The sequence below is a fragment of the Mus caroli genome, chromosome 6 (assembly GCF_900094665.2).
Source record: "Mus caroli chromosome 6, CAROLI_EIJ_v1.1, whole genome shotgun sequence".
NCBI classification, from domain to species: Eukaryota; Metazoa; Chordata; class Mammalia; order Rodentia; family Muridae; genus Mus; species Mus caroli.
The window spans coordinates 60,841,295-60,866,062 of record NC_034575.1 but is presented as its reverse complement, the minus strand read 5'-3'; the positions used below and the strand labels follow the sequence as shown (position 1 = coordinate 60,866,062).

General features: G+C 39.0%; 2 protein-coding genes across 3 annotated transcripts; one reads left to right on the top strand and one right to left on the bottom strand.

The window, feature by feature from the left end:
- Positions 1 to 1,049: 1,049 nt before the first annotated feature.
- On the top strand, positions 1,050 to 5,832 carry LOC110296392 (putative vomeronasal receptor-like protein 4). Its single transcript, XM_021165089.1, has 2 exons — positions 1,050 to 1,221; positions 3,580 to 5,832. The coding sequence occupies exon 2, from the start codon at positions 4,213 to 4,215 to the stop codon at positions 5,119 to 5,121; it is 909 nt and encodes a 302-aa protein (XP_021020748.1). The 5' UTR covers positions 1,050 to 1,221; positions 3,580 to 4,212; the 3' UTR covers positions 5,122 to 5,832.
- A 5,067-nt stretch (positions 5,833 to 10,899) lies between these two features.
- On the bottom strand, positions 10,900 to 20,907 carry Mad2l1 (mitotic arrest deficient 2 like 1). 2 transcript variants are annotated; one of them, XM_021164770.2, is made up of 6 exons: positions 20,526 to 20,907; positions 20,027 to 20,173; positions 18,440 to 18,560; positions 17,114 to 17,217; positions 16,221 to 16,400; positions 10,900 to 15,744 (listed from the first exon to the last, which is right to left on the bottom strand). In XM_021164770.2, exons 1-5 carry the CDS (start codon positions 20,596 to 20,598, stop codon positions 16,228 to 16,230), a joined length of 618 nt encoding a protein of 205 aa, XP_021020429.1. In that variant the 5' UTR covers positions 20,599 to 20,907; the 3' UTR covers positions 10,900 to 15,744; positions 16,221 to 16,227. The 2 variants fall into 2 exon arrangements, with proteins under 2 accessions (XP_021020429.1, XP_021020431.1); XM_021164772.2 differs by having other exon boundaries at positions 10,900 to 16,129; positions 20,526 to 20,756.
- Between the last annotated feature and the right edge of the window lie 3,861 nt (positions 20,908 to 24,768).

Sequence of the window (24,768 nt, the reverse complement as noted above, 5' to 3'; positions counted from 1 at the left end):
AGTCTTCACTAGAACACTAGACAGGGCCCAAGATCTGATGAAGTCAATTGGACAACAGAGGACACACGCTGTATTTTCCTAAATGATCATTTAATTTAACAAAAATATTTTATATAACTCAGTTTTTCACTCAAGTGATGTATTCATGTTAGCAGCACTAGCATACAATATGCTATTCCTCTTTTCTTAGGCCAAGTAGTCCAATAATTTCACACACACACACACACACACACACTCTCTCTATATATATATCCAGTGAACATTTTCATATCTTTCCCAAATTCACACTAAGCAATTTGTGATGAAGCTCTGGGTGTGATTGCTTCCCCACAATCACAGCAGCAACATTTCAGAAGCTGCAGTTTCATCTCAGGGGAACTGGCTTGTAACTGTGAGACTGTTATTCTAGTCAGCTTCTTGTGCTTTCATTTACACCTGTGCTAAACTCCATTTCCAACCAACAATTCATGAACTTAAGTTATTGAAGAGGATCAGGTAATAGCTATGATTAATACCTAATTAAGTGACCAAGATTAATTCATGCTGTGTTTATATATTTCATAAAGATTCCATGGAATTAGCTTGGGTGACTAAGGTCTTCATCTCCTAAGAGTTCTGAAGACTTATTCTTGCTGCTGATAGCAGACTCTCTATCAGCCAACGTCATGTGTCTTGTCACCTGAAGGTCACATACTCACTTCAGGTTCTCTGTGAGCAGTCACACAGATTTTTGGTTATTACTCACTAAATATGGTAAATCTTAAAATGGTAATGAAACCTTTGATGTAGTATATTTGTATGTCCCTTGTCTTATTAAATCCCCACAAAGCAGAAGGCAAAGGTCACCAGAAATCGATCAAACCAGACTGTTCTAAAATCAAATACTGATATAATGAAGAGGTGAAATGTTTTTGGAATTTTTCTTGGAAGAATAGTGCTATGGAGAAAGCAGCTCTTTGATGTTAGGTCTCTTCAAACAGATGCTTTCAGGCTGCTTAATCTTTTGGTCTGAGTCAATTTAATAGTGATGGCTTCTCTACTATTTCCAATGTTTATGGACAGAAGTTGGGTTTTCTTACTTACAACTAAATTTTACAATCTACACTAATGGGAAAGCCAGAAACAGTGACAATTATACTTCCAGTGTCTGCTCTGAATCTGCTGCAGTGTTTGCACACTGGCCTGAGCAGCCTATACCTGAACACTACTACAGACTGCAAGGTTAGTAAGTGTCCAATGTGTCACAGTGTTTCCAATTCTTCTTGGTACTGTATTATTTTCTAGACTCTATCTGTGATGTTTCTTTTATTCTATATCTTCCTGGTTAACATTATATTGGTATAAATCTTGTGATTCTTCAGTTTTGGAATTTTCAGTGTCATTAATTAAAAATATCTTCTAAATACTTAAAATTTAAGTAAACACCTCAGATTGGTGGGAACACCAGTATCTTCAACATTCAGGAGGCAGAAGTAAAATGAACATTGATCTGAGAACACCCTGGGCTACATAGCAAGGTCAAGCCTGCATCAGCACAAAACAAATGAGCAAACAATAGTCAGAGCTCAAGGACTTGTAGGTCTCAGTTAAGAGTATTCCTAGAATGTGCAGACTACTTAGATTGACTCTAGCATTACCATCGTTTTTTCAAATAAAACAAATGACATTTTTTAGGGCATGGATATGGTAACAAGTCAGTTTGCAGTCATGGTAACTATGGTCTTTTTCTGGTGCAGTGAACCCCAGAGAAAGATGCCACTTGATGAATTAGAAGTGTCATCGTTTTCTTTATGTGATAAGTATTTGTAAAGCAATGGATATGAAGTAAAAAGGTTGAAGTGCATAATTTTGGGATAAGAAAAAATCATTTTAGATTTCTCTCTTATATCTTGTTATCTTTTTACATGGCTTATAATACATGTGATATATTTGTAAGTTGTAGATGTATAATTAATAATAAATGATTATACATATATGGTTTGACTACTCGCAACTTTAAAGTTGAAATTGACCTAGGGTTCTTACAGTTTGGAGACCAACACTTGAACTAAGTATTATCCTGGAGCTTTTACTTATTTTATTTTACATATGTGGGTGTTTTCCTGCATGTATGTTTGTGCGCCCCTCACATGCCTGGATCAGAAGAGAATGGATGCCCTGGAACTAGACTTATAGATCATTATGGGCCACCAGGTCATTGCTGGGAAAACAAACCCAAGTCCTGTGCAAAGAGTACAGGACTTTGTACTGAGCTATCTCTTCAGCTCCTGTCCTGGAGCTTTTGAAAAACAGAACATCACAGTGCAGCTACTGTCAGTTTATGTCAGTGGAAGAATCAGATGTTTGGCTCTGGCCATTGGAATGAATCAATTCCTTTTCTAGAGTAAGCAAAAATGATGGAAATGCAAAATGTATGACATATGGCTTTATACTCCTGTTGAGGTTTTAGAGTGAACTCATCACTAACTTCTGTGTTACTTCCATACATACACACATCTATTATATTATATATGTAAATATAATAGTGAACTTGAAAGTATAATTGTATACCCTCTTTTTTACACAAAAATCTAAGTAAGTGTAGTAGATTTCTCTATTACAAGCTGGTTTTAATGTATCAAGTTAATTTGATAAAATAATGACACTGGTAACTGGGTCAAATAACTACCAAAGGCACCAAAGGTAAGACTGCTGAGATACACTTTTAAAAGTCTGTGGGTGCTGATGATGTATGATAACACTGGGAACATTGTTTTTTATTCATGGGAAGCAATGTCTTTTAAAACAATAACTCCAAAACAGAATCACTATCTGGTCATATTTGGTGAGTTCTTCTTTGTTATTAATGTGTTGAAATTTGTGTGTGTCTTAGCATCACATGTTCTCTCTTGTTGGAGGCTCTGAGCTCCACGTCTTCAGATGAGATTATGTAGCCCATAGAAACTATGGAAATCAGGAAAATAAAACGGGACATTTGTTAGGATAGGTGTGGAGAGGGGACAAGCAATAGAAGGGTGCAAGCCATCTGATCATGGAAATGGGAGAAAAGGGGCACCTTTGAGAAGATGAGAGAGGGAAATGTGGGAAGAGGGTAAAGGGGAATTGTAGGATTCAGGGATCTGAGAAGGGAAATGCAAAGGGGGCCTCAGGGAAGGAGAGAGAAGTAAATACAGATGGTGGGAGCAAGGTAAGGGAACACAGCAGAACACAATTGCTCTGGTGGGGGATGGGAAAGTGGATGGGGGACCCTTACAAAAGAGGGAAGGAGACAAATGCAGAAGTCAGTGATAGGTAAAATAACAACAGAGATGGCTGAAAAGTCATAAGGAATCGTATTGTTAACGATCTACCCCTCCCCCCCCCGCCCCACGCACACCCAAAGAAAATAAATCTAGTGTTTGTGTTGAGCTGGAAGTTAGTTCTTTAAACCTGAAGTAGAGTCTCACAAAAGGTTTAAATGGGATGAGAACTAAACTGGGAGACATCTAGGCCCATATATAACCATAATTAATGGTTAAACAATTAATAGGTGTGGAAGTATACTAATGGTCTCCAACTGAATCTTTGTCTTTAAAACAGATTCGAGGAATGTAAGATCTCTTGGAAAAAGAAGCATAAAAAGAGATGAATTGAAAAATATTTCACTAATACAGTGGGATTATAATGAATTATCACTGTGATTCCATTAGAAGTATTAATCATGAAATGGATAGTTGCAAAGTGGGGCATAGCAAAATTATGGAATATGAGACTGATGTGACATTTTGATTTCTTCGTTACTTTTTCCCCCAGCTCAGCATATTTTTTTTCATTTGTACAAATGTGATTAATGTTCTGTGCTCATCACTATTGTTTTATGCGTTTTCTATGAGATGAGGTGATTTAAGTCAATAGGACTGGATTTCTACTTATGAGGCTTAGGTGTAATAAATACACAGCAAGTGTGCATTCTATATAGATGTAGCTGAGAATGCATGTATTTTTATAACATTTTATGTAGAGAGGAGCTACATAGAGAGATATATCGAAATATAGGAAATGATGTCCAGTATGGAAAATCAAAATTTAGAGACAGGGTAATCAAGAATAATTAGCTAAAAAGAATAATGATAAAGACATACCAAACAGAGAATGTTTGATGTATATAATATTTTTTTCAGCTATAAGAATTATACTTCCTCTGTGTTCTCAAGATGAATACGCTTTTCAATTATGTTTTCATTAAACAATGTCCTTTATTTCCAAGTTGGACTTGGAACCCTGGCCAATATATTTCTTCTTTTTTTCTACACTATCATCATCCTATGTCACAGATCTAAGCCCATGGACTTGATCTCCTGTCAATTGACCTTCGTTCACATAATGATGTTCCTTACTGGAGGGGATATTTGGCTTACAGACTTATTTGAGTCACTGAACATTGAGAATAACTTCAAATGCAAGGCAACTTTTTACATAAACAGGGTGATGAGAGGCCTCTCTATCTGCATCACCTGCCTCCTGAGTGTGTTCCAGGCTGTGACGATCAGTCCCAATACCTCTTTGTTGGCAAAATTTAAACATAAACTAAAAAAATACATGATCTTTTCTTTCTTCTATTTTTGGTCTTTCAATTTGTCATTCAGCAGTAACCGGATCTTCTATGTTGGTGCTTATACCAACATGAGTGAGACCAACCAGTTGAAGGTCACTAAATACTGCTCACTCTTCCCCATGAATTACATCATCAGGGGACTGATTTTAACAATGACAACCTCCAGAGACGTATTTCTTGTAGGAGTCATGCTGACCACAAGTGCATATATGGTAATTATCTTGTTCAGACATCAGAGGCAATGCAAGCATCTTCATAGCAACAGCCACTTAAGAGCTTCCCCTGAGAAAAGGGCCACCCAGATCATCTTGCTGCTGGTGTTTTTCTTTGTGGTCATGTACTGGGTGGACTTCATCATCTCATCCTCCTCAGTCCTGTTATGGATGTATGACCCAGTCATCCTGACTGTTCAGAAGTTTGTGGTGAATGCCTATCCCACAATTACTCCTTTGATACAAATCAGTTCTGATAACCGAATGATCATCACACTGAAAAACATGCAGAAAATATGCCGCCAGATTTTTTAAAAAGGGTAATTTTCTCTTACTTAAAAATATTAATTTTATTCTTATGTATTAGTCTTGGCCTGGCATGTATGCATGTGTGCATTCTTGGTATTCACAGAGGTCAGATGTGGTCATGGAATCTCCTGGATCTGGAGGTGCAAAGGTTGCAAGGTGCCATGGTGGTACAGTACCAATAATTTTTTCCTAAAAAACAGATTCTTCTTAAACTGTTTAATAGCTCAAGTAGCAAAACACAATTCTTCATATGGCTTAAACAGAATTTGTTGTATTACACTTATTCATACCTTTGACATTTCTGTTGCCAAGTATACGGCTCTTAAGTTCGCTGTACATCATAAATTGACATTTCCACAGGAATTCTCTTAGTTCCTTCCTTTTTACTTGATATCATAATTGTTTCCTTGATGCTGATATTAATAAAAAGATGATCCTTACTGTTAGTGACTTTTAAAAGTTTTTTTGAAAATATTTTAATTTATGCTAAATCATCAAAAATAGTTTAAATATCTGATGGTAGTTTTCTGGTTCCTAATTATAACCTATGGTTTCATAATAGTAAAGAGTTTATAAAGTTTCCAGTTTTTACTACTCATTAAGTATTAAGTGCTTAATGAGTCGTATATGAAATTTTCATATGTCTGTATATTTATTTGTACCTCATTTCACCCACCCTATGAAATATTGATAAATAAAAACTGTGTATATACACATACCTGATGTACAGCATGTTATTTATGTATGGGTGTATGCATGTATATGTGTACATAGATGAAGGATGTGGGTACACTGAAAGATGTGTGTGCATGAACATGGAAGCAGGAGTCAACTTTGGCTTACTGGAACCTGCTCAGCCTGGCACAATCAAAGTGGGACACAGCATTGGACATAGCTTTAAAGATTAATGGTCTCTAGACTTCTAGCTCTCTATAATGAGTGCTTGCTGATAACTTCCAAAATATACTGAAAATGTTCTTGCTTATTCTATAGTTTAAAACTGTTGGATTCTTTTCTCTGTGCTTTCTTTAGCTCCTTATATCTCTCTGTGCTTTATTTAACTCTTTATGCTTAAAGAAACACTAGGGAAACTAAACTCTTCCTTACTGTTCTGTGCTTCCTTAGGCTCTGAAAACTTAGCTTTAGTAACTCCTTATTACCTGTGCTTTAGTAAGCACTGATATCTGGTGATTAACACGTGCTGTTTAGCAGCAGGGAATTGAGTAAAAGGATTTATTGCTAGTGCTCCTTTCTCTGGTGAGTCAGCCAGAAGCCTCGCTGGCTAAGCTGGGTATCTCTTTGTGAACCAGAGAGGAAGGAAAGGAAACAAAATAAGATGCTTTATATAGGCAAATATGAACAGACACATACACATTTGTACACACAAACACTCTGGCCAGGGTCAACTGTTTGTAACAATCAACTCCACAAGTATTTATGCATGCTTACACTCATACATACAGACAAATAGACATATATATTTGGATGGATGGATGGATGGATGGAAGGGGCAGAGCTCCCCAAGCCAAACCATCCAACCAACAACTTTATTTCTTTTCTCTGGTCTTTTTATACCTTCTTAAACAAAAAGTTCTTCAGAAAATTACCTCAAAGATAAAATGTTACATAAAATGTGAGTTACAGAAGGATGTTAATATTAATTTCAAAGTATAATATACTCATTATAAGTTCAGAGCAAAGTTTTTTTTCATGGCCTTACCTTATAGTACATACGTGCATCTTCACCCTTGGATCAAAATATTTTTCCCTGAACACAAATTTGTCACATATCTACTTCTTTTTAGTGTAATTATGAAAACTCATTTTATTTCTTATTATGCAGCCTTTACTCACTATTTCGAGGAGTGGGCACATTCTATTCTTGATTCTAACTTCATTACATCTTTCTAGCAAGATAACTAAGATCATCCCTAAAAACTTTCTTCCTAAAATTATCGGAATCAAATCAGGAATTCTATAGAATCTATATCAATTTGTATATATAGCATCACTACAAGATAGCACATCTTTGTAGGTTGGCAGAAATCTGCTCAAAAGAGCAGGTAAATACCTAGTGATTGTTATATATTTAATAATAACAGGAAAAGAATATTAATAGCAGGAATCTTTCCTGAAATGTAATTTTCTCAGCCTTACCCAAAGAAGCAAATCCATCATAGCTTTACAGTCCATGGTGGAACCAGCTCAGGAAGATCGCCTGCTGGTTTTTAGCTTCTCCTAGATGGCTCCTGGGACTGGCTTGTGTTTTTCATATACTATTCACCTTGTGTTTTGAGACTGTCTCACACTATAATCTGGGACTTGCAAATAGACTAAGATAATATTCTTTTTTCTTTGCTATTCGAACTCTGGAATGAAAAGTGTTCACCATCATGCACCATCTCTTTAAAAGTTTTTATCTCTTTTAGTGAAAGTAAATATTTTCATAAAATATATTCTGGTTAGGGATTCCTCTCTCCCTGCTCCTTACCGTTCTTCCCCATGTCTCCTCCAGCAATCAACAACACGATGAAACAAAAAAATAAAATAAAATAAAATAAACCAGAATAGGGCAAAAGAGAAGAAAAAGAACCAGAGAAAGCCCAAGAAATGCAAACAGACATAGAAACACACACATTTGCACTCACAAGAATCTCATAAAAGCACAAATACAGAAGCCATAACATAGACACAAAAGACTTATAAAAGATTCAATTGAGATTGTTTTGAGTTAGCCATCTTCTGTGAGGCAAGGATGGGACCCACCTATTACCCTAGTGAGATTCCCTTGGAGAAAACTAATTTTTCATTAGCAAGTGATTATCAAATGGAGATAGTTTCTGGATTTTTAGTGAGTGGGGGCTTGTGTCCACGTCTCCGTTCAGCTCAAGGATCCCATCTGTACAGACCTGTGTAGGCCCTGTGCATGCTACCACAATCTCTGAGTTTATATATGTGTCCATGTGCTGTGTTTAGAAGGACTTGTTTTCTTGTTTTCCTCAATCCCTCTGTCTCTCATACTCTTTCTATCCCCTCCATGAAGGGGTGTTGTATTTTGTCAAATGCTTTTTCAGCATTTAATGAGATGTTCATGTGTTTTTTTCTCTTTGATTATATGGTGTATTACCTTGATGGATTTCTGTATATTGAACCATCTCTGCATCCCTGGGATGACACCTACTCATGATGGATGATCGTTTTTATGTGTTCTTGGATTCAGTTTGCGAGGATTTTATTGAGTATTTTTGCATCGATAATCATAAGGGAAATTGGTCTGAAGTTCTCTTTGTTGGGTCTTTGTGTGGTTTAGATATCAGAGTAATTTTGGCTTCATAGAATGAATTGGGTAGAGTAGCTTCTGTTTCTATTTTTTGGAATAGTTTGAGGAGAATTGGAATTAGGTGTTCTTTGAAGGTCTGATAGAACTCTGCACTAAACCCATCTGGTCGTGGGCTTTTTTTTTTTGGAGGGGGGAGACTATTAATGACTGCTTCTATTTCTTTTGGGGAAATAGGATTGTTTAGGTCATTAATCTGATCCCAATTTAACTTTGGTACCTGGTATCTGTCTAGGAAGTTGTCCATTTCATCCAGGCTTCCCAGTTTTGTTGAGTATAGACTTTTGTTCTCTATGGAATCTTTTGCACCTGAGATTCTTTCTTCCATCTCTTGTATTCTGTTGTTGATGCTCACATCTATGGTTCCTGATTTCTTTCCCAAGGTTTCTATCTTCAGAGTTGTCTCCCTTTGGGTTTTCTTCATTGTTTCTACTTCCATTTTTAGATCTTAGATGGTTTTGTGCAGTTCCGTTGCCTGTTTGGTTGTGTTTTCCTGTAATTCTTTAAGGGATTTTTGTGTTTCTTCTACCTGTTTAGCGGTGTTTACCTGTAGTTCTTTAAGAACTTCTACCTATTTAGTAGTGTTCTCCTGTAATTCCTTGAGGGATTTTTGTGCTTCCTCTTTAAGGGCTTCTACCTGTTTAGCAATGTTCTCCTGTATTTCTTTAAGAGAGTTATTAATGCCCTTTTTAAAATCTTCTACCACCATCATGAAATATGATTTGAAATTCCGTGTCTTGCTTTTCGTATGTGTTGGGGTATCCAGGACTTGTGGTGGGCACACTGGGTTCTGATGATGCTCAGTGTTCTTGGTTTCTGTTAGTAAGATTTTTAAGTTTGCTTTCACCACCCAGGGAATCTCGGGTGTTAATGTTCAAGCTGTCTCTGGCTGGAGCTTTATCCTCCTGTGATTCTGTTAGCCTCTGTCAGCACTCCTGGGAGTCCAACTCTCACCTGAGTTCCAGTGGTCAGAGCACTCTCTGCAGGCAAGCTCTCCTCTTGCAGGGCAGGTGTCGAGAAGTCTGGAGTCTCTGATCCACCTCCTAAGTTCTGGGGTCAGAGCGCTCCCTGTAGACCAACTCTACTCTGGCAAGGAATGTGCCCAGGGGTCAGGGTCTCAGCTCTGCCTCCTGGCTGAGGATGAAGGCCTGAGGGGACCCTGACCAAGAAGCTCTGTTGCCTCTACCGGCCACATGCTCTCAGGTGATCAGGAGGTCCTGGGTAGGCTGGAGGTCCTGAGGTGTGGAGAGTTCTCTGGTGTCCTAGATGCCCTTGGCAGCGTTCATGCAGAAGATGGCGGGGCTGGCCCCGACCTGAATGGATCCTAGCCTCTGGTCGGGCTGGGTTCCTTTGTTCCTGTTCCTGCAGGCACAAGATGCTCCTTGATTCTTTGGAGCTGATGTTGCATTCCACTCACCCGTGATCCCGAGGTGATCCCCCAAGGTCCTGCAGTGTGGAGAGCACACTGGAACCCTTAGCAGCCTCCACTGGGCTCAGAAGCGAAAAATATCACTTTAAAGAAACAATGGGTGCCCAGGCTGGGTCAGTGGCCCTAAAATGGTACTAAATTATTGCAGCACAGGCTTAAAAATGGTGAGTTTAAGGGATATGGAGATTCTCTGGTCTTTGTACATATCCAAGTAAATAAAACATCATAGTTGGATTAACTCTCATTCTTCTTAATAAACTCTGAAAATTTTTCTTTTGCCAGGGCTTTAAGCTGGCCTCTCAGTGGGCCTGAAGGAAGTCATGGCTTTCACCAGACCCAAAGGACACCATCGGCAAGCTCTTCCCAGAGTAATGCAAGAAGTACCTGTAATCTGTCATGAACCTGTTAGAGCTGAGTCAGGAGCACGTGGCTAAGCCCCAGACACCAGCCATGGTTAGAGAGAGCTATTACCAAGGTGAAGGAGAGCAGGTGACCAGAGGATGAAGGGGAGGTGAATACCCCCCAAAACTGACAGCGCTTCAAACTGCAGCTGCTATGGCTGTGATGTAAATCACATCTACCAAAACAGAGTAAGACACTTGAAATCAAAGATGTAACATCTGTTACAAAAATAACATTTTCCCAAAAAAGTTCTTCATAAGTACAAACATGTTTAGGACCAGACATAGAATTGTGCCCGGTTTTCAGTTCATCCAACAGGGTAAAAATTGCTATCAAAAACTTGTTGCCAGGCAGTAGGGATGGCTCAATGGTTAAGAGCATGCATGCCCTTGCAGAGGATCAGAGTTCAATTGCCAGCTTACAGCCACCTGTAACTCAAGACCTGGGGTCTCTTGGGGTACTTGCAACTCTGTACACATAACCACACATGTACATACATATACATATGCTTAAAAATGTGTTTAAAAAGTAAAACTTTCTGCCAACTGTCAGTGGTACAAGAATGGTTTCATGTTCAAATTTAGCTGAGTACATAATGAAGGAGAGAAACTGCTAATATGTTTAAATCAAGTATGGTTTAGTTTTCAGTTTTACACAGGAGGCATAGAATTTCAATATATAGCATTTGAATTCACTGGATCAGGGACACTAATCAAAGGTACAGACAGTGAAATGGTGCTGTAAGGCAGGTAGAGGCTTGTTCCCGATAGCTTTTATCTTAAAAGCAAATGATTAGAGAGAAGTACTGGACATCTTGAAAGACACATATCCATGTAGTAACTGTATACATGATGTGGCATAGTGTTAGGATATTGCCATAAACTGCATGCATCAAATAAGTCCTTCTCATTCTGCTCTAACTTCCCCCATCACTCTCCCAATACCTGTTATTCACTACTTTCAACTCAACAATTTTTAGTCTCTTATAAAATATAGTTTTCAACTTTTTTGTTTTCATTTCATTTGACCAAGTCATGTGGTTCTACCCATTTTACCAAAAATGACAGATTTCACTTTTATGGCTAATATCACACTGTAATTGTTTTAACTTGCAGCTCTCTGGTGACTGAAGATTTTGGCCTTTCTCATGTATTTGTTGGCAACTTAAATTTCTTGAAAATCTTCTATATAGATTATTTGTCCATCTTCAAAACCTATAATGCTTGTTAAAATTTGCAAGTTCCTTATATATTACAGATATTAAATTTCTGTGCTAGTTAAGGATCTGTAGAGGACTAGAACCAATAAAATAAAAATGTAAATGCATATAACATATATATTAAAGTTTATTGAATTAAAGTTTACTTTGAAAGATTAATAGCTCAATCACACTTGGGAGGCTAAGAACTTGGCAGTCATTTGGTCCTAGAGACTGGGTGCTCAGCAGTGTGAGCAATCCCACAATGGCTCTCTCACTGGAGAGGCTGAAAACTCAGTGCATTGAGGATGGATGCTTCAGCAGGCCCAACCCAGCATTGAAAACCCTGAAACAGCGGTTTTGGTATAAGCAAAAAAATCCGCCATAGCAACAATATAATCTTTTGTCAACCCCTTTTTATCTGTGTGGTCACCAAAAGGTGCCACCCACATTTGGGATGGGTCATCCCATATCAATTAATTGCTCAGTTGGGGTCCTACTCAAGTGACCCTTAATTTTCTGTAAGTTGCTATTAAAACCAACTGTCAGAATTTCTACTCAAATACAGACAAGACACATTTTCTTCTATTCTGTAGGGTATTTTTTTGTCTATTTTCTTTGTTGTGCTTTTGTAAAGCCATTTGTGAGCCTCTGCTGTTATTTCCTATGCCCCGTGTAGCCTCCCCCAGCCTTAAGTGGGCTGGTACAGACTATGTTGCCACTGAGGTGGGGCCACCTGCAGTGCAGCTTTCTGACGTGGCTGGCTCCTTTTTGAAGTGACAACTGCCCTGCTCTTCTGCTACCTGCTGAGAGGCTGAACCTGTCTTCCTGAGAGATTCCTGAGGCGACTGAGTGCTGATAGAATGGCTCCAAGGCACCAAGAGTGGACTGGCGGGGGGGATGGGCCTTCCCCCTTAAATGCACGGTCTCTTAGTAAACTCGGGGGCCTTGAACAGAAAATGGGTCTTGGTTTCCATTAATTTCTCTCGAAGTCTAATTCTCTTTCAGCCCCAGCCTGCCTCCCAGGTGTACCTGGTACATGTAGGCCGTGGGGCGGCTTACAACAGCCCTGGAGTCCTGTCCAAAAACTAATGTCAGCATCAATACTATAAAGTGCTTCCACTATGTGTTCTGGTAACACAGAATTTTGTTTGAACTTTGGGTCTCCAATTAATTTGAATATATCTTGTACAGGAATAACAACCTGTAAAGGACAAGCTCACTGGGCAACACTGTCCTCATGTCTCCAAGGACCCATTTAAAGTCAGAAATGCTAGCAGTTTCATCTCTGTACCTTTCCCAATTCCAGATTATTGCAGGCTCTCTCTCCTATGACCTATCCTCACTTTCAGAAAGGCTAGGGACTTCATACTTCTAGAATCTATACACTATTAGTAAATCCCGCTAGACATTAAAAGTCCTTTGGAGGAATTTCCAGGGACCACGCCTCCCACCTCACAGGTCTAGCTAATATATCAGATCCAGGAAACCTGCCTTCTTAAAAGGTGTTATCAGGTGATTCTTACACTTGGCCCAGACTATGACTGAGGCTTACATCTTTAACTTTTTTACTTTCTGAGACATGGGGCCTTGTATGTAGCTCAGGCTGGCCTTAAACTTCCAGAGATTCTCTTGTCTCTGGAATGCAAGGATTAAAAGTATGTCTTTAAAAAGAAAGTACTCTCCTCACTAATTGCAGTTTATGTAATAGCTAATGCTGAATTTCTCTCCAATGTCATGGGGGGGGGGGGAGCACTAGGAAATACCACACCAGCAGAACTCTTTTCAGACAAGAAAACGGCAAGGATGAAAACATTTCAGGTATAGTGCAACCAGAAGAGAGCAAAGATGGTTGAATCAACCAAAGGCAAAAGACTTTCAATCAGAAAAACACAAAGGGTATATTTTACAGGGTCAGTACAGAAAGTAGACATAGGAACCATAAACATTTACTGACCATTAGGATGTGTGCTACAACTGAAAACTGGAAGGGCTTTGAAGAACAATACCAATGAGAGGCTTTAAAATCTGAGTAATATACTCAACAGATAAAAAGAAACTAGAATTTACATATAAATTGGCTATGTTGTGAGACATGACTGTCCTCAACAGCCATTGTAGAAAATAGAATGTTGGTTCCTCAAAAAATTGAAAAACAGCATTTTTATACAATCCTGCAGTATGTTTGGTTATATCCCCCAAATAATTAAAAGCATGGACTTAAATCCGCCTGCCTCTCAAAAGGGACATAAATATACTGTATGGGTAACCCTGACAACATCAGGGTAATAAAACAGACAAGAGATAACTAATATAAAGTTTTCATTTGTGGGAGATACTTAAAACAGTCACAATCAGAGACAGAAGAGAAAAATCAGCTAACTGATTTAGCAAGGAGCACCAGGAACAGTTCCAGGACTAGTTTTACAAGATGAAGTATGTGGGAATGGATGGCGGAGACAATAGCACAGCATTATCAATTTAAACTGACTGAATCAGAAAACAGGAAGCACTAATGTGTGGTAGTTTATGCCTGCAATCCTAGCCTTGGGAAGCTGAGTTGGGAGAGATATTATAAATTCTCAAACAGCCTGGGCTACTTATGAGTTCTAGGCCATTGTCTAGTTTTGTATTTTCTTCTGGAATAATTGAAAAAATATCTACACACAAGGTAAGTTTGCTTGTCCTTGGTGACCACCCCTCAACACCTACCCCTCTGGTAGTGAACCTTTGGACCACTGACGGCAGCATGTTCTCAATTCCAGGCCTCAGATCGCAGCCTGGTCTACAAAGTGAGTTCCAGGATAGCAGCCAGGGCTATACAGAGAAACCCTGTCTCGAAACCTACCCACCCCCAAAAGAATGTGATTTACAGAATTTAGAGATATTATAGAACCTCAAAATTACTATAAACAAAGCTGTCACTTTTCTGGAGAAATCTCAATGTTGGAAAATTAGAACCCACACATTAAGAGTAGCAATGAAGCAAAGGATTAATCTTGGTACTCAAGATCATAAGAAACACGAGGCTGACAATACAGCCTAATATTTGAACTAATTTCAGAGCAGTTGCATCTTCACAGTAACTGTACTGTTGTGATGAAAGAGGTGGTATGTAGCTGTTTGGGGATGGTCTTGTGGACTGTGCTGAGGTCTGGTTGCAGTCTGGAAGTTGGCATTGTCATGGTATTTGAAGCATCACCTATCTCAATGAGGTGTAAAGATTGTTTTCCATCATGTCTGATTGGTTAATAAAGCCCTACAAAATATAAAAGTAATTTTGAAGGTTTTTTTGTACCACCCTTGTTCCCAAATAAATGATACATGGCATTTTTATTACAAGCTTCTTGTGCTCTAACTGGGCAGTGTTCTCATGTGTTCTAACCCGGCTATGCTGGCCTGGCCTACTATTATCATAGTAGCCATAAGGGTCACTGTCATAATAGTGACAAGGGTAGCATCAGGACTGTAACCGCCAACATCGGGATTACAAGGAGATCTCTGAGCACAGCAATCAGCATCTAAATTTCCAGTACACAAAACCATCCCCATCACATAATCAAAATGAACACAATCCATCCACTCAATCCACTGAAGTATCTGACTATATTAACACCAAACTAAATATCAGAGATACTGTAACACAAATTTAAAACACAAGGCTTAATTTTTTGTATCACTGACTTTTAAAGCTTGATTTTTATAAAACATTAAAATAAGAGTTCTTTATTACAGAAATTAAACAGTATCAACTGCTTTGTNAGCTCAAGATATATACAACAAAATCAAATAATTAGCATGTATTTCAATATGGGGTCTATATAAAGAGAAATGCGTCTTACTGTTGCATTTCTTGGGTTCTTCCTGAACTTACCATAGAATCAACAAGAGTGCTACACATTATTAAGGGGAGCCAACAGATTCACTGTGGGATGAATTCCTTTAAAAATGGTCAGTGTAGGTAGAAAAACTTCTTTTAAAAAGCTATATACTTTGTCTGATGATTTAGCTCAGAAGAATCTTGACCAAGAAGCATCTAAATATAAATACAGTAGAAGGTATAATGTGATGGAGGATGGTTTGTGTACCGTCTCTTCATTGATGGGGTTTTGTAGGCCACAATACTATTCCCTTTGTGGCTTGTGGTTGTAAATGAGCGTAGACGGATTTCTTCAGAACTGGTAATAAACTGGGGTCCCGATTCTTCCCACGTTTCAGGTACCACCAAATCTTTGTCAGTGTAAATCAGCAGATCAAACGAACCTAAGTTGGGAATGAGAGTAAAGTACAGAACTTTTGAATAGTAAAGCTGTCCTCCCTGCCTCTCTCACTGGATCCGGATTGGCAGCACTCCAGACTGACCCTCAGAACTAAAAAAGCTTTGATACCTTCTGCTGTGTTTACATTTAAATGCTTCTTTATATCCTGGTCCAGTTACATTGTTAAGGGAAGTAGTTAGCGTTTTAACAGAAGTTTTTCTATGTACAATGACCATTTTTAAAGGAATTCATTCCACAATGCTAACAAAATCTGTTGGTTCCCCTTAACAATGTGCAGCACTCTTGTCAACTCCGGGCAAGTCCAGGAAGAACCCAAGAAATGGAACAATAACACACATTTATCAATGTCGGATCTTAGCTTTCTTCACCTGAAAATTAAACAAGGAAATGTAGCAACTCTATTTGACTTAATTTCTGGAAAAGCACAGTTGAGAATGACAATTCCATCCTTTTCCTCACCATCTCGTCAGTCATTGACAGGGGTTTTGTAGGCCACCATACTATTCACTTTATGGATTGTGGTTGTAAATGAGCGTAGACGGACTTCTTCACAATTGGTAATAAATTGGGGTCCCGATTCTTCCCACTTTTCAGGTACCACCAAGTCTTTGTCAGTGTAAATCAGCAGATCAAATGAACCTACGTTGGGAATGAGAGTAAAGGAAAGCTTTTCAATAATAAGCTGTCCTCCCTGCCTCTCTCACTGGGACTCACTTTGAACCACCTCTTGCTAAATAGGTAGCTTAGCCTGGTCTAATGAAACTTTTACTTGATAGAAACTGGGTTTAGAACAGAACATTATACTTCCTAGTAGAAAATAAAAGTAAAATTGTGAGAAAATTTTCAAAAGTATTGTTGTATACTTCTGTTTTTTTAGCATTTTCATGTTTTTCTTCATTTTCTTCAGTGTGTGTATATGAACACACAGGCGGAGTCTCCAAATTAACAGCTGTGCTTTCACTTTATTGACGAAGCAGACGGAGAGCTGGCCAATGTGTAGTTCTGGTAGCCAGATTGGGCTGATGAGCCTATTCCTGCCTCTCTGGCTGGAGTTATAGGTGAGGTATCACAACCATCTGGAGGATCCTGGTGATGGGAATCCTAACTCAGGTCCTCACAGTTGCTCAGCAAGTATTTAACCACTGAGCCACTCCCCCCTCCCCCCCAGTCCTTGTCTGCACAGTTTCCAGATATGCATCTTTTTATTTGTGCTGTATTTTATTTGTGCTTTCCATATCCCATTTATGTTACAAGGCAATGATAAATTAAAGAGATTTAACAAATGTAGGCTCCTCCCAACGGTAATGTACCATTTTCTCCAGCAAATTTAAGTTAAGTTGTACAATACTTACAAGAAACTTCCAACAGTGGCAGAAATGTCACAGTAGCTGTAATCTGTCTAATCACTGAACGGATTTCATCCTGTATGGCTTTCTGGGACTTTTCTCTACGAACACTATTTAAAAAAAAAAAAAAAAAAATCAAAGAAATAATCCCTCCTAGGTTTCATTAAGTTAATTAAAACACGTTGGTAACTCTCTCAGAACAAAATGCTTGCAACAACACAGATGCAATACATTAGGAGACTAAAGGTTAATGGCTAAAGATATTCTTGGGTTACTGTATCTGTCCTTCCCATCATCCTTTAAGGCTGATCTTAGTATCTGGTCACTCTGTGCATGGTAAGTTTCTCAACCACTCTCAGTAAGCATATTTTCAGTAAGTCTTTAACATAAAGGAAAATAGACTCCAACAAATAAACTTGGGAGAACTTTGGCATTTTGCCCGCATGCACATTTATGTGCACCACATGCATATCTGTTGCCGGGGATCCCCTGAAACTGGAGTTAAACAGAGTTGTAAGCTACCATGTGGTTGCTGGAAACTGAACCTGGGTCCTCTAGAAAAGTAGCCAGTGCTCCCAACCACTGAGCCATTTCTCCAGCCTAAATTTTGGCCTTATTTTAAAAAGGTAACATCTAAATACCCGATTCCTGACTGAATCGGATAAAATAAATTCCATACAAATGTTTTTATAAGCTAACGACTCCCTATAGATTGAAGACTTCAGAAACAAACTGCTCTTCATTACAGGACCTCACAGAAGCACATGCTTAGCATAACAGGCATTTCTGATGTAGAGTGCTTGCAATCTTTAGTTTACAAAGTTCACGGCAATAGGTGCAGTACAGTAGAGCTTCATCTAAATTAGGAACGAGTCTAGGATCACCTCCTGTACATTTAAGCTAGTGATTACATGGCCCACATATTATATTGTGAGAGGTTCAGGTATAACCACAAACATGGAAGGCCAAATCTCATGGGGTTTTCCCAAAGACAGTATGCTGAAAGTATCTTATCTACACAATCCCTGACAGGCTATGAGGAACTCAGAAATCCCTCACAGCCGGGCGTGGTGGCACACGCCTTTAATTCTAGTACTCGGGAGGCAGAGGCAGGCGGATTTCTGAGTTCGAGGCCAGCCTGGTCTACAAAGTGAGTTCCAGGACCTCCAGGGCCATACAAACAAACAAAAAAAGAAATCCCTCACAAGCTAACAAAAGTATCTTTAAAAACATACCATACACAGTAACTATAAGAAATCAGTTCAATACACTGTGAACTCATGCAACAACATAAAAAAAAATTAAGGTAGGAATAATTCAGCTCATACTTACCCTTCCTCTTTTGCAGTTTTGTCACACTCAATATCAAACTGCCATCTTTCAAGGACTTCACCACTTTCAATATTTGAGATGACCACCACCAGTTTCTGAACTGAGCACTTGTACAGCCACTCTGCAACACACAAGGCAGCGCTCACACTCTAGCCTATGACAGAGACTCTCTTCCAAAGACCCACTTTCAGCCTTACAGAACTCTTACAGTGGTATTTTGAACTTCCTTTCATGCATAAGGAAGACAATTCTCCACTAATAATTTAGCTGATTTTTAAATTCTCCATATTACTAATAGGTGGAAGGCAGAGCATCAGAGCCGTCAACCTGTACTTTCTCTGCAATTCCCAGTAAGAGCATAGAACATAGACTCATCTAACTACCACCAGTCACATCTGTGGTGGCTGGTCACAACAGAGACACTATAAGAGCATAAAAAAATCGGACTACTCTGGTAGGTGAGGGAAAGATTAGTTTTTACACTAACTGTACAAAGGAGAGGCAAATACAGGTTTTAAATGAGAAGGGCATGCGCGCGCGCGTGCACATGCGTACACACACACATATATGCATACATGGGCAGACTAATTGAAAAGTAAATTCTTTTTAATAAAGTAAATAAATTACATAATTATGAAAAATCAAGATGCTATGTCATATAAAATCTTACGTGTTAAATTAATGAAACTGTACTTTTAAGAATCAGGAAAGCCACAACTGTGTTTTGGGCAGAGTGAGCAATTAGCCTTGTGTTTCTAAACTATCATCCTTGCTAGTAAGTGAGCTGCAGGGGGGGTAAAAGAGGATCCACAGATACCAGAATTCAAAGCAGATCTTATCCTTAAAAGCCCTGCCGTTTTTGCCTGTGAACTCATATCCAACCTGCACAAGTGTTAATGAATACTCTACTATGGATACAAATAGCAAGGCGTGTTTAGAAGTCTGGCCTTAAACTGGACACAGTGACAAATGCCTTTAGTCCCAGAACATGGGGGTAGAGCCAGGCTGATCTTTGTGAGTTCAACAATAGCCTGGTCTACATAGCAAGTTCAAGGACAGTCAGAGCTACATAAAGAGACCTGTCTCAAAAGCAAAGCAAAACAAAACAAACAAAACGGCCTTAAAGACAGATGCCAAGCTAACCATGTTCAGGTGGTCACCAAAAGGCCATTTTAATACTGAAGTTAACAAAAAAGGCAATAAACACTGTAATGAATTTACAATTAAAACAAACTACAACACCCATTCACGTGAAATAAAACTCAGAGGGAAAAAAAAGCAGTTGCAATGCTTTTAGAATTGGTATTTTGTATGATTTCATTGGGAGCTACAAAGCAAAACACAGAAAGATGAAATCATTTTAATTGGGTAAAATTTCCAATTTGCTGCATCTGGTTAACCTACAAAACCCACTCCTAAAGCAGCTTAAAGACTCCTAACATCAAGACATTCAGCCTACTTAAAAAGAGGTGGGAATTACCTCCATTGCTTGCTTCCTCCCAGTTCAGAATCACATTTGAGAAGGCATGTTGCTTTAAGTTACTTGGGACACAAACCTGTAAGGTGTAAAACTCAAAACGTGATTACCTTTTAGCTGTTCCACCACATTATTGAGATACTTTATGAGCTCGGGGTCAGTAGTTGTAAGCAATGTGAGTCCATATTTCTGCACTCTAGTAAAGGTTTCCGACGGATAAATGCCACGCTGATACAAAATGCTGTTGATGCCAAATGCTGAAAACGAAAGAAATAAAGCCGTAACCGTGTAGTAACTTTTAATTCTCCCAGAAAGCAGAGTAGGCACAAAAAGACACGGAAAACCTTTAACCCAGCAATGTCCAACTTCGCGGAGTTGCTAAGTGTAAATACAGAGTATGTGGTCAGAGGATGTCAACACAGACCCCAGCTTTCAGAGAGCGAGTGATATGATGACCCAGGTCAGCCCCGTTAGGTTCCAGGAGGCCCAGGCCTGCGCTGAATGGCGCAGCGTTCCCCGCCCCCGGGAAGATCCGTGGTTCCGTCCTAGCGCGCGTCCTAAGGCCCGGCTCAGCTCTCTTTGGCGGCGGGGGCCGCGCTCAGCACTCACAGAAAAACTCGGCCACGATTTCTGCGCTCCCTCGCAGGGTGATGCCTTGCTCTCGGGCGAGCTGCTGTGCCATCACTAGATCGAACGGAGAACACTACCAACCTCAGCGAAAACGGCGCCCTAATGGCTCCTAAACTATTCCCCGCCACCCGGTTCAAAAATAACTACGCAGCCCGCCGGTTGCTCGGTGCGCAGGCGTAATGAGCCCTAAGCCCCACCTACGTCGCCAGTTTCCGGCTGGGTTTTGTAACTCCGAATCCCTCCCTAAGGCCGCCTCTGGCTTCCGTTTTGTTCCCTAAGCCCCTCCCACATTAGAGAGCCGGGTCTCTTTTCAACATTCCGCCCCACATCGGCTCTTCCGCCCTAAGCAAAGTTGCACCACGGGTTAAAGCCCCGCCCAAAGCGACTCGTATCCGGCCCTGGCTCCGCCCTCGCTGGCTGACCGAATGCGCAAGCGCAGAGTGGTTGGGGCGTCTTGTTCCGGGTCCTGGTGACCCACAGGGTTCTTGGCGTGCGGGACTTCCGATGAGGTGGCCTAGAAGAGGCCCAGAGATGATGGTCCTGGGATTACCTGCCTGCCAAACCCGTGGTCTGAGCATCCCTGAAGCATAGTCTCAGCTTCGAGGATAGTTTCAAGTCTGGGAGAGCCCGGTTTTTGGTTTTGTTTTTTGTGCAAACGCTACTCAATATGATGAAGGGAACTAGGTGGGATAGAAGCTTAACGAGTAAAGATGCTTGTCACCTCTCTCCTTGTTTTGGGGCAGAGCAGCTATAGACAAGGCTGTATCTGTTTGGGAAAGGAGAGAAAGCATAGCTGGGCCTTCGAGCAGCTCCTCCAGGTGAGTGGTGCTGGAGCGGTATGGAGAGCTTCACATGGCCAGCCACAGAAAAAAAAAAAAAAGATGCTTGTCACCAAGGAGAGAAGCGAACCCCTGCAAATTGTGTACACACACACACTAATAATCATTTAGTAATGTCTTTATTTTTCTATTACTACATAGATTTTATAAGTCCACAAAGGATTTAAATGATACTCTTGATTTCTTTTTCTTTTTTGCAATTAGACATATGTACTTTCTTTTTGAGCGTTTAAGGCCTATACCAGCGCATGTACGATTACACATGGGATTCATGCTACAGTTTTAATATTGTACAGTGTATTGTGTCCAGGAGATGGCACACCTTCCAAGTATCCTAAATGGTTCTAACTCTGGTACTCAGACTGCATTTTGAAACCAGTTGACTATTAGAGCTACTGTAATATGCAGGTTTAAGAAAATGGCTCAGCGGGTAAGAGCACTGACTGATGTTCCTAAGGTCCTGAGTTCAAATTCCAGCAACCACATGGTGGCTCACAACCATCTGTAATGAGATCTGACGCCCTCTTCTGGTCTGGTATGTCCAAAGACAACTACATAATAGTAATAAATAAATCGAAAAAGAAGAAGAAGAAGGTAGTTCTGAGCCTGAACTAAACAGATGCCAGGGAAGTTGTATAAACAATACATCAGAGAAAGAAATTGTGACATATGAGGAGGAAAGAAATGGTGGTATAGATAAAAGTGAGGTACCAGCTTTTTCTTACCAAACGGTGATTGGACTTAATCTAATTTATTACAGCAACAATAAAAAATCTGGAATCTTTGTTGGTTGATTTCTTTCCTATTTCCTTTTGACCGCTTGGTTTAACATTACCTCCCTCCCCCTTTATTAAAAGCAATACTATAAAATACTTGAAAAATTCTCAGTTTCTCATATTTACTTTGACACACAATTTTGTAGACTCTTGCTGTGTATTGTTTAGGGTAAAAATGTTTGAACAGGGAGGAATAGAAATTGAGCCTTTCTCCCCCCTATGGTATTAAAATAAGTAGTTTTTTTTTTTCCTAAACCTAGAAGCACATAAAGTTTGAGGCTGAAGAAATCCATTAATGACTTAATCAAATTATAGTCTAGTAGGTCTAGAGTGGTTGCACAGTTAGTTCAAGATCCAGTTTTTAGTTAGAGGCAGATTTATTAGAAAATTTATACTCCCTAGTTTAGTCGCCTTTTATAGCATATTTGTTTGAAAAAATGCCAATGAGCTTTCTTATTGTTGTGGTTATGATTTGAGAAAAAGTTTACTTGATTTGAGCTAAGAACATTTACTTATTAACTAATAACACACATAACTTGTCAAGAAATTTTGCAGTAATAAAACATAAAGAATTTTGTGTGGATACACAATTAATCCCAGATACCAGAAGAGGGCAGTGTTTAACCACACAATGCAACCTTTAAAAAACAATGCAAATGAAGGCTTCAGTGCACCAAGGGAGAAAAAAAACAGAGATTAATAGTTTCTAGGCATTTGTGTGTGGATAGTGAACCTCAGAATGAAATGTTGAATCGTAATATACTGCAGATTTATATTCTCTTTAGAATTTAAAATATGTGCATCATAGGTATTGGAAATATATATAAATAAGGGTCTTGAAACTAAGCGGTTTATTTTAAATATAGAACAATTTTAATCTGCTAATTTTTTCTTAAAAATAGTATTTTTACACACTAGAAATTTTATTATATGGGCTTAAAGTATTTTTTTAATTTTTTTTTTTTGTCTCAAAACTTAGTGTTACTTGGTTTCTTTTTTTGTATTATTCTTGCAGTAGGCTTTTATGTATGCCATACTGACATCAAGTTTTTTACGTAGGCAATTATAACCAGTATTTCTTAGCTTTCTGCTTCCACCAACGGAATGCTAGAATAACAAGTGTATATCATCCTGCCATATTTATTCGGTGCTGGGAATTGAAACCAGGACTTCTTAAAACAAGTACTCTACCAACTGAGCTACCTTCTAACCCCATAGTTTTGTCTTACATTGAGTAATTTTCATTTTATGTGAAGAATTAGAATTAAGTCAATCATTTCTATTCTGATTACTTAGGGCTTACTTAGTATGCGTAATGGGTACATATATATTACATGTCTTTAATGATTAAATTGTCAAGTGTAAATCTCTTAAAGTCCTATTCTCATTGCTCATACTTCCTTCCTAAGAATTCCTTGCTGTTGGCTCAGGTGCTCAACAAGAAAACGCCGGGCATGGTGGCGCACACCTTTAACCCCAGCACTTGGGAGTCAGAGGCAGGTAGATTTCTGAGTTCGAGGCCAGCCTGGTCTACAAAGTGAGTTCCAGGACAGCCAGGGCTATACAGAGAAACCATGTCTCGAAAAACAACAACAACAAAAAAAAAAAAAAAGAAAGAAAAAGAAAACATACAGTTTAATGATGACATTTAATTAATTTGCAGTGGCTTTTAAGGTTTTATTTTTATTATTATTTATGTGCACGTGTGGACTTGTGCATGTGAGTGAAATGTCTGTGTAGGCCAGAGAGGGCGTCATATCCTTTGGAGCTGGAGTTACAGGCCATGGTGAGCCAAAGGCCTTGGGTGCTGGGAACCAGACTCAGGCTGTCTGGAAGAACAGCTAGCACTGGTCATCACTAAGTCATCCCTCCAGACCAGAAATGGCTTTGAAAAGTCAACATTTCATTCTGGTACAGTTTATAATTTTAGTGATCTAATTGTATACATGGTTATTTTTTTAGTAAAAATAAAGTACTAAATATTATTGAAAACTAATATAAATTCTTACAATAAAAGTAGGTAGCATATTATTAGAAAACATTACCATGATTTGTTATTTGTTATTCATATGGCATTTAGTGCAATTTTATCATGTTGGTGATAATTACATTGCATTTTTTATATTTATTTGTTTTGTGCGGTGAGGGGCTGTGTGCATGTGTGGTAGTCAAATGACAATTTGTTGGCCTCAGTTCTCTCTTTCTACCATGTGGGTTCTGGGTTTGGAACTCAGGCTGTCAGACTAGACATTCATTGAGCCATCTTGCCAACCTTACCTAGTATTTTATGCATATTTAATCGTTGGTGAGTGAAAAGTGAACAGACATACATACATTTAGAATATATTATATAGAATACAGGTGCATATATTTAAAAATGCAATTGAAACTCAGAATGGTTCAAAATGGTTTAGACATGAAAACCAAACACGCAGAACTCCCATGAGCAAGTAATATGCCATGGCCCTTTTTAGATGAGTAAAACTAGATTTAATGTGTTGGGCCATTTTGTAGTTACTTATTGTGATGTACTAAATAGGAATGACCGTATAGGCTCACATATTTGAGTGACTGGTCTTGAGGGCGTGGTACTAGCTGAGAGGGCTT